The 17,444-nt window shown below is 32.6% G+C and overlaps 1 protein-coding gene across 1 annotated transcript in view; it reads right to left on the bottom strand.

Moving 5' to 3' along the window:
- Smp_145700 (putative ankyrin 2,3/unc44) overlaps window positions 1-17,444 on the bottom strand; it is a gene marked incomplete at both ends in the record, with an annotated part of 86,416 nt that overhangs the window by 32,603 nt on the left and 36,369 nt on the right. Inside the window, 4 exons of the mRNA XM_018797700.1 lie at window positions 5,140-5,284; window positions 10,223-10,496; window positions 14,910-15,065; window positions 16,062-16,202. Of these exons, the coding sequence (XP_018652716.1) occupies window positions 5,140-5,284; window positions 10,223-10,496; window positions 14,910-15,065; window positions 16,062-16,202 (716 nt within the window). The remainder of the gene's footprint in view (window positions 1-5,139; window positions 5,285-10,222; window positions 10,497-14,909; window positions 15,066-16,061; window positions 16,203-17,444) is intronic.

Raw genomic sequence — 17,444 nt, forward strand, 5'->3', positions numbered from 1 at the left:
CGCGAATATATAGCCTCTTCCAGGGAAGTCCTATTCATTGCCTTCTCGTTGCCACGGTGTTGTTTACGAAATTGAGAGGACAAAAAGAGAATGTTCAGTGCTTTAACTGGGTAAACTTCACCCCATTGCACAAGCAAGTGACTATCAGGACTCAGTGGTCGAGTGGATAACACGATGGCGTTTGAAGCGAAAGGTATTGGGTTCGAGTCCCAGAGTGAACATCAACTCTGAGATGCAGGTACATCCAGCTGATGAGTCCCAAATAGGACGAAATGCGCGTCCTGGATTCCACTGCTATCCACTATCCATCTCTGCTTACCATGCTTGTGAATTTAGGCTATATCGAGGCAATACGCACAGTATGCACATATGTCAATTAGAGACTGACCAGTTGCAGTCCTAAACATCAATGGGAAGATTCAAACAAACAATACTAAATGAATTTATGTGATAAACTGCCTAATAAAAATCTATTACATAGTTAACATTATGGAATAATCTTAGTCAAACAACTATTGTAAACCAGAAGGCACTAGATGGTTATTTCTTCCAAGTATAAGACTCTTCAGCACGACCTCACTACTAGGGATTGAAACCGGGACTTTCGGTCTCGCGAATAAACACCTAACCTCTAAACAAAAATCAATTTATACAACGTAAAACATTTACTAAGTCTTTTATCAAATAGTATATCATCTGTGAAATAAAAGTACATTGGGCAGATCGATAAAAACGATAATAATATAAACATAAATAAGTTTGATAGAATATGAATAAGTGAGATTTGAATATACAAACTTTTATTTGGTGGATATAATATTTTCAGTAAACATGCCAGTAAGTTAAGGTTTGTTTCAAGATTGAGGATTTAGAGATGGTGTCAATTTACCCTGTCATATATCATCTACAAAGACAGAATTGCGTATTTGAAACTGTTATATCCTAGCGAAGACATAAGTACGGGTAACTCCCAAGACCTATTAATGGACGATTGTTCTATGTATATTCTTATTGTTTAACTATTGATTAACTAGATTTTGTATATCTATATTCATCTTATTATAAGCTTTATGGTGACCTATGGATTATTATTATACGAATTACTGTTCTTAAATTATAGTCAGTTTATCGATTATTGTATCCCACGTTCACAGCCACATTTGGCTTGATCTTGTACAAATATTATTTTCTAAATTATGGTGCAATATGGTCTGTCTATCTGTCTGGTATATAAACCAAGTATGCTTGAAATAAATGATTCGCATAGCAGAAGCTGCAATCGGTGTTCTGGAATCAATTGGAAGGGCTAGGTGGATAAAGGACCAATAAGGACGCTAGGCTGCTCATACTTGTCGAAAGTCATTGATTTGGTACAGTGTTAAGATCTCAAAAGTCGTATTTCGATTGGTGGATGATTCACGTGATAAAAGCTGGACATAAAATCAATAACGAATTAGCATACTTCCTTTCTTATATTTTTTTATAAAGTCAACGGAAACATTTAGCAATATCATTTCCACTCAATGATGGCAAAAATTTAATTTTCAAGAGCATTTGAAATCTTTTAAGCACCATATTAAGGTATTTCTAGTTCTTAATATATGTAGTGAGTGAGAACACGAGTGGGGACAATCGAGTCTATTTTAGCACAAAATTACAGACTATCTCACTAAAATCTGATAACCATACAGTAAACAGTTAATTTGCATAATAACAATCAATTGTTTCAATCTTGACTGTTCTTTCTGCAAATATCAGTTCACCTTCTCTGATTTTATTGTACATGTATTTTCATACCAATTGTGTTCCGTTACCGGTTCTTTCCTTATCAATCTTCTAGTGAAATACATTCTATGCTTGACCATCACCATATACTACTTATCTGGATATAAGTAACCCACACCATAAATATACGTGATATTTATATTTCGCTTAAAACCCTAAAAGTCTTGTTCTCGATACTGATTGTCTTGTCCCTTGAGTTGAATGTTAGCATTTGTTATCAGTAAATAAGCGAAGACTAAATAATCTAGGGAATGAATCAAAATTACCGATAGATAAAGTCATAAAAACAATGCTACATTAAACGATGTTCAGCTAATTATGTTCAAATGTTTACAGCTTAATTGTAATAAAGATGCATGTTATGTATTATGAAATGTGTTTAGGTTGACCCCTTCCCTCATGTAAAAGTGTATGTGTCCGTGTTTTATTGTTATCGAAAATTCAAGTGAAATTAGTTTGTGTTATTCCATGAACTGATTGTCAGTATATATATATCATAGTTTGGCTACTGTTTACCTATTATAAATCTGAACGTTATCACTAAGTTATAATAAATATTTTCTTTAAAGGTTAAGTTGATATGTACGAATCTAAATTATTGTTTGTAGAAAATTCTATTCAGTGAACTTTCATTTCTGCATTGATAACTGTTAACGACCGGTTTCATAACTTAGTATCTGTGGATCTTATTGTACTCGCTGATTATTTCCATCTCTCGCCTATATTCATGCCTTTACAAGTACGTCGCTTCTTACAATATCATATTTGAGGTTTTAATCCATAGAGAGAATTTGACTAGACAACCATTTAAGAATAGGAAGCATTGGACGTTTCTTCAGAGTGTGAGACTCTTCAGCAGTGCGCTTAAAAGACACCACCAAGAGTAGCGCCCTTAATCTATGAGCTTTGTGCTGGGTGCTCAACCTTCAGACTGCTGCGTTACCACACACTGTTTTATGGTACATTTGTTCAATCAGAAGTCCGCCAAGTGACCAGTGAACGTGACTTTCATTTCCAAGAGATGAGGTTACATCAATGGCGGCTTAATTTTTTGAAGAAAGGGTATATATATATATATATATATATATATATAATGAGAGGGAACGAAAGAAGAAAAGAGGGATTGACACTTATGCGGTCGACTCAGCTAAGTCAATAAGCAATTGGTGTTATATAAATTTCAATCATTGTTGAGCATCACATTGCATTGGTAACTATTCAATAACTGATTATTGTAATTGTGTTGTGAAAAAAAGATGACTTGAACATATATTACATATGTCTACACAATGCCTTCCTTAATGAGTGATGTTTGATAGTGTAGATATAGGTATGAAAAAAACCTAGGGACAGCAAAATGAGAACGTGGTATCGATCCAAAAAGTTATTGATTGAATATAGAAGGTAAGTGAATGGTCCTTGATTGAGCCCCGAACCATTATCTCAACTACTGGTTGGAGATATCAGATGGAAATGGATCGAAATCGGTTTCAAATGTCATGTATGCATTCACCGTTTGTCTCCGCGCAAATGATTAGACTCGAAATTTTATACTTTTCTTTATCCTGCGAATTCATTCTTTGCACACAAATCATATTTCCCATAATTTGTCTTTCATACTGTTACTGATGTTATCAGTAGTTCTACCACATTGGCATTTGTCTTGATTATTAATCGTATAGTTCTGATGTAGTGAAACAACTTGGACTGAAACACGAATATGTACAACGTTCAAAGTTGCTTATGAATGACTTGTATTATTAAAAGAGATATCCAACCTCTTAAGTCTGCACACATACACACATATAAGAAGTAGTGAAGTGATAAAAGAAATTTATAATTCAGATGAATATATTGGATGATATCATGTTAAAGTCTCAGGTTTTTATTGACATTATCATCATTACTGCCTACTTCATCAAACAGAAGTTATCACAATTAAACCAATCATTTTAAATCACAGATATATGAATAACAAAAACAGTCAGTGACATTTTATCTCTGTTGTTGTTTAGTGTACTTGTTAATTTTTCACTGAATACGCATAAAACAAAATAAGAACTTACAAGTAACTATGACAACAACAAAAAAAACAAAAAAACATTTTATCGATTGTTTACGTCATTCAGAATTTACTTCTATTAGTAGAAGTAAGGGGATAAGCATAAGTGATGCACCAAATGACCTTGGGAAATCTCAACTACTTATTTGGTTTTCGAAATTGGGTTAGGGATTAAGATTAAAAGATAAGGCTAGGAGTCAGGATAACAAATTAGGGTTAAAGTTCTCATATCAACTATAATGTAAGGATCATGTGAAGCCATATGGATGAATGAATTTCGCGCATAAATTCAATAGGCTCTATCTGAAATCTGATTCGTTTGTCCCTATACTTTAGTTTCATCAATTCATAAACAATTCAAACAGTACTAAACACATTGTCTTGTTTTTGCTTGGAATTCATCAGCTGGGGATATGCATGACGATACATAAGATGAGAACTAGTTAATTCAAGTGTCATAACAAATACGATACGTTAAACTAATTATATAAGAAAAACTAAAAATTATCATGAACCTTTCAAGGATAAATTATTCAGAATAAAAAACTTAAACCATTCAATACATGTGATGAAATTAGCTCACCGTTCACGAACAATCGGGTATAAAAATGATTCATCTTTATTTTCCTGTTGTTCCCTATTAAAATGTTTGTCATTTATTTGAGAACAATCATGATTTAAAACAAGCATATTCTCAACAGAAATTTTAAAATCACAGAGAGTATCGTGAAATTTTTGTTAAGTTTCTTTTTGGCATGTATTTCACTAGTGTATATCAGTTATCTATATACCAATCATAAATATTTCCATAAAATCATATTGTGGGCGTTAATGAAACAATTTCAAGGTGAAAAATACTACATGATAATTGGTTAAAATGATTGTAGGTTATAGAAGTAACCTTGAGATGACCTTAAAGAGAAAGTAAATATGACAGTAAAATTTCTCTTTATTCAGAATTAATGAGATTTGAAAAAAAAATTATGAGTTATTTAGGTGGAAGCTTTACGTGGATAAAAAAAAAAGAAAACTTGGAAGCTTTCCATTGTGACCTGAAAAGTGAACAGGTTCTGTTAATGTCGTAAGATTAACTCTTTGAAACGGATACTTTGATATTAGAAATAGAATTAGGACAAAACATATGCTTAACAATTATGAGACTAGAAGTTTACAACTATAAAAAAATAATGACAACTGTATGACAAGAAATGACTATCATATAGCATTTGAAGTGTTGGGTGGTATTGTTCTATTTATAACAATAGACATAAAATAACGATTACTGCACTCACCCTGAAGCTATAGGTTTTCGAGGAATAGGTACATTGTCTGGGGTGAAATCCCATTCAACTAGACCGGAAAATCCTGTTAAACTTGGGGCACCTGCCATAGCGAGTTCAGCATAATCTCGACTTATTCGATTTTCAGACAATCCAACTTCCTGAATTGGAAACGAACATAAATAAAAAATATATATATATAAATGAGTAATACTTACAGAAAATAGATTTTGCTTACATTGCCTAAAGAATACTACTGTAATTACACATAATACAACTTACCCGATCTAGATTTATGCACACCTTAATTCATACCCTTTGTTATTGATGCTTTATAATGTACATCTCAAAGTAACATAAGTTAAATGTCAAGAAATCACTAGGATAGTATATTTTCTTCATCGAGAGTATGTTGAGAAATATGTTACTCAAGGCATCGAATACTCGAATGAAAGTACAATTCAACTGTTTGTAAAAAAAGATTCCTAATTATTGAAGCTATGATATAAACTACATAATAGATAGTTAGATAATTGACATTGAGCCATACTGTATCCATGGGGGGGGTTGTGAGACTACCTGATTATAAAAGCCAAGGCAGGAGTTGTAAAACTCGAATCTATCTGACCAAGCCTTCTGACGACTGAGATACTATTTCACTATTGATGATGTGAATCAACTCAGAAAGTACGTTTTATAGGAATTAAAAGGAGCACATTGAACATTTAACATTTCGAAAAACTGGGTGGGCTTGATATAGTTATCATTTTATCCAGTGAATAACCAGGACTCTAGTCTATAATGTCCTTATATGGTCATAGAAGTGAGGTAATTACAATAAACATTTCCTTCTTCAAAAGATATAAGAAAATTATAAAAATACATTAAGTTGTATTCCAATGTAAGGAGAAAGGGCAGTAATAAATGAATACATCGATTAGAATGCATGAAATCTTTGAAGAGGTAGATCTTATCCCTAAAGCGAAGATACCATGATATGCAAATTAATGTCATCAACATTTACTAATCCTGTAAATTATCAGACAAAACAAGCTGTATTATCAATATCATATTTATTTAACGATATAAGGGAATGCAAATGAATTTATATTCGTTATTTCATCAACAAACATCGTAGGGTAAAAAATGAAATACTTTCAACTGATACTACTCTGTTTAACACCTAATAACCAAAGAGATATTTAAATGTAGGGATTATTGTTTGAAGGTCTTATAGATCATTACTCAACTAAGTAAACTGATGTATCATTGTTTAATATTGCTGGTTATGACATTGTGTAAGATTGACCGTAGTTAGAGTAAAAAAAAGTTAGTTATGAGCAGTTGCTATACGAAATAATGTTAATTGCCCACTGTTATTGATTATTGGACTGAGATGAAGCTGGTGTCCACAAGATAACTATAATTAACGATCTAAAACCTGGGACAACACAACTCAAATGGTGTGGACTTAAAATATTTTTTATCCACTTGCAAATATTTTAAGCTATAATTGTTGGGATCCAATTGTCCCAGTACTAATACGACAATGTAATGTTATTATTACCGTAACTTTTCACATCTCGACATTATAACACTTTTAAAACAGAGATGCCTTGTAATTCATACCTACTCCTGATGGCTACTCTGTCACTGATATATATATATATATATATATATATATATATATATATGGATCCTACTCTCGGTAGCGATGTCGTAGACGTGCACAATTGAGTACCAGAGCAATACGAAAGTTCAGTGATTCCAGGTTCCCACTGGCTATCTAAATTACATTGGTTCATGATTTTAATCACTTGATTGTCTTTACTTTAGATATAAAACCTCTCATGAAAGTCCATTTTTCTCTTGATCACCTGTCTAATTATTCTTGCTGGAGGATTGAGATTGGGTCAATTTCGTGTGAGTGTTCAATTGTTATTGTATTCATCAGTAGCAGTTAGCTGAGTCAATGAACTCAGTAATATTATTGAAATCAAATGAATCCCTATCAATAACAGGTTTCCTACTTCTTATACCTTGATATTATTCCTTCTGTATGCTAGAATTCTCACTACTAATTGTACTATTGCTATTTCCTATTCTTTTGATTTGCATATTGTTAATTACCTTGCCTTATGTTTAAGTCAAGTACAACAACTTGGGCATAGGAAAATTCATATCAGGTTCTATGTTGTCTATATGGAATATGAGTCAAGTCTAAAACACACCAATTAGTTGAAGACCAAGAGGTAAGTGATCGATCTGAAATCATTGTCTTGTTATAGTCCATCATAATGAACGAATTATAAATACATGTGATTATTAAGACCTGCCTTGATTTTATTAACACAGTTTGCGATAAACAATTGAGTTACACCTACTTAAATAATATTTTTTTACAAAAAAATTAAACAATGATAAAATCATACAATGTAATTAAAGAAACGTGATTAGAGCATTAAGCACTAATAAAGACTAATACAAGTGGTTAATCTTACTCTGGTGCCATAATTTAAATGTCCATTACGCCAATTCAGTGCATGAGCATTTTCAGCTGTTGTGCCTTCATGTATACTATCTTCACCTGAGTAGATCAATGAATAAATAAATACATAAATCGAATATGAAGCAAGAAAACTGACAGACCGATAATGATTTAGGGGTAATAATTAGTATCATAAATCAAGTGTTGGAAGTTAGTGTTTAAAAAAAACTTCAAAGGTAAGATTTTGAATGGAGACAGTTAACAGGAAACGCTGGACATAGGCTTCGTACTAATTGGTATTCATCAGCAAGATTAGATTTTTAAGAACCAATGTTTCTTATACGAATAGAACCTGGTTCATCCAGGCTTACAGCCTGAGACGTGGTCACTGTGCGTAGCACACACGATATCAATACATATAAAATAATGGCTACATTACAACTTGATCGACAGAATTCCATCAATAATAAAGGACTGCACAAAAATGATATTATTCAGTGCCCAATGATCAATCAGTTGCTGAGTTTCCTCTCTAAAGTAACATCATCCAATTTCTTTTGTCCCCATCTTTACTTAACAAGAAAGACAAGCTACAAATAGTTCCACCTTAAAGGTAAATTTTTAGTTTAATGATCTATAAAATTTGGATGAATTGTGGCTAGTAGCGGAATTCAGGAAACTTGTTGTCTTATTTGGGACTCATCAGTTAGATATACCTTTCATGATTCTTCTGTTCTAATATAAACTCGTAACAAAACAGCTATGTCAAGGTAATCCAAACAGGATTCAAAGATGCCGACTGAGGCCGATAAATATTCAGTCAAAAACATCAATGACAAGATAATTTCAACACTGTCTAAGTTCAGTAACAATATCAAACAATTATTCAGTATTCCGTAATTCCCAATAATTATGTAGATATCTGCCTGCAATGTGAAATATCTCTTCTAGGTGAATAATCTCTACAAAACGCCTTTTTAACAATATTGATATACCGAAACCACAAATCGGCCTAAGCAAGATCATCATTTAAAACCTGAAGGCACTGAATGATCGTTTCATTTTAATTTGAAACTCCTAGATAGTGCGCATCCGTGATTCTGCAACCGAGAATCAAATCCAGAAACTTTAGTCTCGTGCGCAAACATTTACCCACAGACCACTGAGTTGGCATCCAATGATGTTAGCATTTAAGTTCAACTAATTCACGATATTGTACGACCATCTTACATTGTATTCGGTGGGTTGCTGCCTCAAACCCGAACTCTACAAGTCCCGGCTTCTCGCAAGAACTTCGGAAATTTACTCTCAAAGCCAGTCACTAGAGAGTACATGATTTCAATGACATTGGATAATCACTACAATCCATTACTGACAATTCTGAAACATTCTGAAAACATCAGAAAAAGAAACGGACAATGTACAAAATAAAAATCAAAAGATTGAAGGAACTAACATCATCACCTACCTGATACATTTGATAATTTATCTGGAGCTATTTTAACATGATTCACACCACCACTACGATGTCCATGATGTTGTTGTTCATCAGAATGTTTATTATCTGATTTGTGATGAGATTGTGGATGGTGTTGAACATATTGCTGTTGTGGTTGTATGTGCATTTGCTGACTAAGACTCTGTCTACTTTGTGCACGTGAAAATAATGGTGATGATGGCATAATTGTGAAATCCGGTTCAACTAAAGTAGAAAATTCAATAAATATTCCATAAACTGTAGCATTCAGAAATAAAAATAATGTGAGATGGTGGAGATTTGTAGCTCAGGTGGATGATTTTGACAAATTTTTGTTCTTTGAGCTGGATGGTTTGGTCGTGGAGCTTTCATCGTTAGCACAAACTTCAGGTAGAATAACGATGAAAGCTCCACGACCGAACCATCCAGCTCAGAGAACAAAACTCCACGGTTTTTCTGACGGTTTTTCATTCAGGCCTGTTGATAAAACGTACTGGTATACTCTAAGAAGTGGGTAAATAAGTTTTTAAATCGTAAACTGTTTATAATTGTAGTGAATCGATAAAAATTGTAGTATGGGACTCCTCAGAAGTACAGATCCGTGACCCAAGCACTGGTCGAACTCACAATTTTCAAGTCTCACGATAAATGGCCCTTATTTATCAACTGTAATTTTACTAATCATTGAACTCAAAAGTATCCTACTCCAAATACAATGTTTACTAAAAGAAAACTGGACAACTTTAACTATTAACAAATTAACATATGAAAACATTCATCAACAAGAATACTACTGATGTAGACTGTAATTTATAACCAAACACAATAGTAAATGAATGTTATAAATAACTTATCATCGAGTAGTAATCAATTTCATTCTTGTTTATTCCTTTAGTGTTGATCAGATTCCGTCGATCAAGTTTCAATATGATATCAAGTGGACTAGGTTGGGATGTTAGATGGTTGAAGGGAGTTTGTAAGAAACCATTGACATAGGTTTCATGCTAATTAACATTTATTAGAATTTTCTGCTAACTAACTTCAACTCCTCTATAAGAAACAGCTTTGTTAAATAATATACATCGAAGTAAAAATATCTCCTAAAAAGCAAAGAATACTGTATAACATACTACATTCTTCTTCAGTATCTGTAATTGGATTATCTCTCATCATATCTGGATGTTCAAGACCAAGTCGATTAGCAGAGATATGCTGTTGTCTACTCAAAGAAGAATTATGATACTCTGGACCAGATGATATAGATGATGCCAATTCTGCATTCATTGGCAATTCATCAGTATTTTCATGCTCCCATGATTCTACACATGTAGTCACCTGACGTAATGCTTCAAATATATTTAAATAATGTTGATGACGAGCAACATGCGCTGGTGTCCAACCATACTATAAAAAAAATAATTACTATTATTATTATTAGAGAAATGACACTATAAAATTAAATATGATAAGTATTAAAAGTATTGAGACGTAAAATGAATTTAATAACAGTTTCCAAAATTTAAAATAAGCAGATTTCCCTAATACCTAAAATTGTAAATAGACACAAAGATATTCGGTATGAGGAATCTTATATACAATAATTGAACAATCACTGTCATATCCACACCACAAGTGATACAGAAAAAAACGAAGTGAAAGGTTTTTTAAGAGATGGTGATAATTAAAATAATGCCGGAGACATTGTATTTTATCTCAAGCCTGTATGATGAGATTTAAATGTGAATAGATCATTGTGTAAACTTTAGATTAGTTGGAACACGACTACATAGGGGAATAAATGACATTCCATTAGTCTCTTAGATTAAAGTTTTGCTCACGGTTGTAAGCATAGTTAACCAGTTGTTCGATAATAATGTATTGCAAAGACATTTTGTTAAAGTTTTTATACAGAGTTGGTTGATCAAACGTAAGAATATGCATCGATAACTAAACTGAACTATAAAGAAAACAACCAAACGTAAATATATGTCTTATAAGAGATTAGTTACTGCCCCATTAGCTCAGTGGTGTGAAGCTAAGAGACTCAGGTTTGAATTTCATGAAGATCAACAGTTATCTCAAGGTTGCTAGTACACTTTTCTTGATGAGTGTCAAGTAGTACGAAAACCTGTTTCGGCGTTTCCTGTTGACCACTTTTAACCACCTGACAATACCTTTATTACTACTGTTAGCATATTTCATAGATATTTCTATTTACATTATTGGTATCAAGCAGAGTTTACCATACAATACATCAGTGACTATTTAACACTTAACTGACCTAGGTCTACCGATGTACATATGTACACGTATAATACAACATCTAAAACTGAATAATACATTAATAAACCAATCATACTCAGATGATTGAACAGCTGAAACTACTTCAACAAACAAGAACAAATGTGTCCATTTTTTAAAATGAATAAATACATCATTTTTCATTAAATCTGTACACCAATTGTCTTTTCTTTCGGTTATAGAGATAAACAAATAAAGATATTTAAAGACAAGAATAATATCTATGATATTGAAATGATTTAATTTGTTAAATTTAAATAAATTGAACACTGAGATAGCTTTTTATAATAATATAATTTTCAGAAGGGGTTTTGTGTAGATTTAGTATTTTCATAGTTGAAAGCATGAGCCAATTGAAGCTAGATCATCAAGGAAAACCTGGAAGCGCTAGACGGCTGGCTCAGTGGTCTATCGGTTAAGTGCTCTGGCGCGAGACTGGTAGGTCCTGAGTTCGAATCTCGCGAGGCAAGATCGTGGATGCGTACTGCCAAGGAAGAGTCCCACAATAGGACGAAACGGCCATCCAGTGCTTCCAGGTTTTCCTTGGTGGTCTAGCTTCAATTGACTCATGCTTTGTCATATAAATACATATCATAAGTATTTTACTTAGTTCTATGATAATTTCTCCTTAAAATTAACAAGACTAATTAGTCACATTGTATTTATTAAGAAACAAAACTACATTGAATACAAGAATAAACATGACTAATTCTATATTAGATATTTTATTTATAATATGATTCAATTACATTGTTGACCTTGTTATATGCATTTCAAATTTATGAACATGATAGACACGTATGTACTTGAAAAGAAATCATATTAAGTAGAATAAAAGTGGTTAGTCGTTTAGCTATTAAGTGTTGTATACCACCTAATAGTTTGAATACAATGTTTAACTATTGTATTATTTTATACATAATTGTGAACTAGGTTTATTGATTAATTAAAGTATTTCATTGGTTATAACAATACTACTACTACTACTACCAATAATAATAATAATAATAATGCGTGTAAAAGTTTAAGTTCAATAGTTGAAAAAAACGTACAAGAGCGGTTACATATATATTTTCCAATGTTCAATATATATGTCCTATTTATCATTTTCAAGTATTTTTTTTTTCCGTTCATCTCATAGGTGTGTATTGTATAGAAAGGGGAAAGTTTCAATGAGAATTTCATTGAGAGCTCTAACTCCTACTTAAGCAGTTCTTTTTTTCACACAACATGTTGGGATGAGCCATATTGAAGTATTTGTAGTAAACAGATATTGATGGGTTCAGATGCATGAAATGAAATCTTTAATAAAAATTACACTCTTATATCCAATACTCATCCACCAAATGGATTAAAACGATAGATACTGTACACTTATTGAAAGACTTTACATCAGCTCACATGTCAAAAAGATTTTAGTGGGATCTTGAAGTTTGGAGTTCTAGTTTCGGTGGGGTCGTGGGTATCCACTTCCTGGAAACCTCATGCTAAAATAGAACATCTATCCAATATTCTCTGGTTTTCAATGACTCTTTAACTTAGATCAGTCTATGATGCCAACTATGTGACTATGGTAACCTAGTTTTTTCCAGAACATTGTCCCGTGAATTTTCTAGCTATATATATAGGCGTATTGGTGATTAAAAGAATAATTTTCATGGGATTGAACAGATAAGTAAAATTGTCTGTAATTGACGGAAATACCATCTAAAAGACTATTAATTACATATGTAGAATAAATTTAATTGAAGTTAAGTAGTAAATACACAAACAAATTTCTAACTAGTTTAAAGTTCACTGCTTAAAAATATAATCCTATATATATCAGTGACGAACTAGATTTATTCAATTTTAACAACTAACACACTTTGTTGGATCAGATTCCTTTATTTGAGGATAATCAATAAACTACTATGTACTTATGGAAATATTTAATTCAAGAGTTTATTACTTTCAGAATGGTGATTTGTGGAAAGTGCAGTAATTTTAACAGTTGAATTCAGGAGTCGATCTAAGCTAGACGATCATCGAAAACCTAGAAGAACTGAACGGCCGTTTTGTCCTAGTATGAGATTCATCAGTTGTACGCATCCAAGATCACGCACGCAGGACTCGAATCTAGGACCTTCGGTCTCGCAAGCGAATACTTAACTTCTAGACTACTGAGTTGGCATCCAACGGTGTTAATGTCTAACTTCAATCAATCCATCATCTTGTGAAACCCTTCATCCATTATCTGAGGTGGATAACTGTCTCCACCCGACACGAGTTGAACTCCATTGGTCACGGCTTCCCACTAGAAAAATGTAATTAGTAAACTTTTATGATGATCAGTTGACTGAGATGAATGTGGAAACCATAAATTTTAAATCTTACTAATATGAACTAGTTATTAAATCCATAGAATTAACAGTCTTAGTTGGAGTCCATAATGATGAATAAAGAAAGTTGGTTGAAACTTAAAGTTATCAAGCCTGGAAGAGTAAAAAATTGTCACATCAATATTCTCCTTCTCCTCATGAGTTTATTACCGAAATAATATAAGAAAGCACAAAGTGAGTCGATAAAATATGATTAGATAGTTTAATGAAACCTAATAAACATTCTGGACTAGTTATTTGAAACGAAGAAAAACAAGAAGACTTCATAGAAAACACACATAAAGTTTTAGATGACAATAAACATATAATGATGATAAAACACAAAGCAAAGAGATTAAAATCAACTAAATTCCAAACTATATGGTAAAATGGAAAATATTTCATGAAACCGATTTCTGGAGCTAGAAGCAGTTAATTTTTAAAAGATGATGTGGTCTACTTAAGGTTCACAAAACCCAGAAACTCTTAACATTCTAAATCTTAGTCCCTAGATCATGAATTTAGACAATAATTATTCTAGCCCCGAACAAAATAAGCTAGAAGTACAAACGGTTTGGGAGATATTAATCTTTGTATTGGTTGTTTGAATTGGCCGTTTGAAGTGAAGGGTACTGGCTTCGAGTCTCTGAGTGAACATCAACTCCGGGATGTGGGTACATCCGGCTGATCAGTCCCGAATAGGACGAAACACGCATCCTGGATTCCACTGCTAGGCACCATCCATCTCTATTTATAAAGTTTGAAATATACTTTTGATTTTATTGAATAGGAATCAGCGCATTAATTTAAAAACTAATTGCATAGTTTCTTTTGGCGTGAAGTCATTATTTTTGAATGTTCCCTTAGAAGAAAAACTATTGATATCATATGTTGTTGTACTGATAGACTAGGGGGTTTCTTTCTAAACAACGATTCAAATACGGATTGTCATCATAAAGAAGAGGTTAGCTTCATGTTGATTTTGATAAATAAAACTTTTTCGGTTTATGAATACCTTGAAGTTTGTCTGTTTATATCTATTGTCATATAATGGAAGTAATGTTATATCATTATTTTTTTAAGGCAACAGAATTATACCCTGAAGATTATGATGAGAATTTAGTAATAAATATCATAAGTATACATAATTGATCACCTTGTTACGCATATTTGGATTAGCGCCACTTTCTAATAAAATGTAAATGACTGTCGAATGACCTTGTTGTGCAGCTAAATGTAAAGCATTTGATCCCATACATGTTATAGCATTCACATCAGCACCTTTGCCAAGTAAAAATCGAACCATATTTACCTAGTGGAAATAGATAATATAAAGTATATCATATGTAAAAAAATTTAGAATTTTCATTATTAACTCATTTACCGGGTATAGAGAATCCGTGTACTTTGCGCCGATGTACACTTCAAGCGTAAGGACTAATGAAGCTATTCAATTAACTAAAGTAGGTAGGGTGAGGGTTAGGATCTGAGAGTTAGTGACTGGAAGTTGGACACTTTAACCACTAAGCCACAGCTTTACGAAAATTTAAGAAGACGAATAAGGTAACCAGATGATCGCTTAAAATGTACTGCACCATGTTTGTTTGTTAAATACATAACTCTCAATATTGACTGATATAATCTGGTGAACCGTTGAAAATAAGACAACACTGGACACATCTACTTTGAACAACTGTGGAATTACTCATCAGAGCTCTTTTTACTGTATAGCAATCAAGATACGTTTAGCAACGGGATTTGGATCTAAAGGTTTACAATTTCATTTCTTTACGTAAAGCTGTCGTTAGACAATATCAGGGGTGTTACCTAAGTACACAAGTCACATAGTTTCTCACTAGAACTTGATCAGAACCATTTTAGAGGTAGTCACTAGCGAACATACGATTATCACATCGTTTAGGTAGATTATGGCTCATGGTTTGGAGACGGTTTTCAACATAATCTGATATCAATTAAAGAGTTACTCAATACTTATGGAAAATGAGACCTAGTCATAGGTTTGATCTGGTACGGAGATGGTATATATGAACTACTAAGTAGTTATGTAGTTAGTTATTGACTAGTCGTTGCTTTTCAATTGTTCTCTAGATGAAACCTGTCAGCAGACAAAATTATCTTTTCAAGTTGATATTCTGATAGCATGAAGTAAAATTGCTATCATTTGACTCCTCAATTTCAAAAGTTATCCAAACACATAGGTGCACACACATAGACGGAGGAATTCGCAGCAACACAAGATAGTTATGATATGAAACTGCTTTAATACAATACATTTATATAAACTCACTTGACCAAAATGGCAAGCTGTATGTAAAGGAGTATATCCTGCTTTCGTTTTCAAATCTAACTCAGAACCAGCGTTAAATAATAATTCTGCAGCTTTAACACTATCCTCTTGTGCTGCTAAATGCATTGCTGTAAGGCCATTCTAAAAAAAAATTGTAAATTTAAATTAAATATTGAAAATTAGTTATTTATTGTACAGACATAAGAGACAGTAAATTGTTGTCAGATAATTTTATTTTAATAAACCCTTATACTGATACTTATTCCCCACAAATATATACCATGAGTCTCATACTACGACGAAACAGCTAGCCAATGCATTCAGGTTTTCATTGGTGATCTAGTTAAGAAGATCATCTCATGATTACAACTGTGAAAATATGATATGACTGGTTTGATAATCTAGTAATTCAGTCTATCAACTGCCAAAAAATCTAGTGTTGTGAATAAAAATTCGCTTTAATCATGATGTAGTGTATGCTACTTATGTCAACAGACGGCGAGCAGAACCACCGCAAGAGCGACTGTTTAAAGGCGAGGCGAGTGTGGTGTATGCTACTTACGTCTGTCGACATAAGTAATGTGTAATACCAATCACAAGTGGAACACTTGGTATCAGAGACCTAGGAAAATCAGATCGAAGATGACGGGAATAGAGAGTAATTGTAATAGCTATGAAGGAACGATGAAGATTCAGACAATTGATGGAGGGTTTGCAAATGAAATATTTAGTGTATGGTTTTCACAATAAATTGGTCTTCTCCATATGTGTTCCCGTTCGCAACAATGAGATTAGAAGAAAAGGAAAACTATTGTACTGAGAACTAAAACAACTTATCTTTTGTAAAAAAAATATACGTAACTGAAACTATACAACTCTTTTAAATATCACATAATACACACGATGAATAGTGGATGAAGACAAAAATGATTATATGAAAAAATTGTTGAAATTTTATTGTCAACTTCATGTGTGTTCATTGACGGATCTAATTGTATTGGTTAAATTATTAGACACGTTTGACCTCTATCGTTCAAAAAGGGATAAATGATAACGATTAGAACACCTAGATTTGAATATGAAGTTAATTCAGGAAAGCAAACTGATATCGGTAAGCAGATTTTAAAAGCTATCCATTGTACGTCACTTATCGTATGTTATGTTTAAGTAATTAAAATCTCAACTAGAGAAAATCCAATACGAGTTTCCTCTTGATACGTTTTGTTTTACCTGCGTTCAGTATTTTTATCACCAAACATTTTGATTCAGATTAAACATTCAACTTATGAAAACAATAGCCTCCATCATCCACCACAACTTAAAAAACAATTTTACTCAGCTTTTATTACTGAAATAATAACTCACTGTTATCAATTGATGTTA

The sequence above is a fragment of the Schistosoma mansoni genome, chromosome 5, assembly GCF_000237925.1.
Source record: "Schistosoma mansoni strain Puerto Rico chromosome 5, complete genome".
Lineage (NCBI taxonomy): Eukaryota > Metazoa > Platyhelminthes > Trematoda > Strigeidida > Schistosomatidae > Schistosoma > Schistosoma mansoni.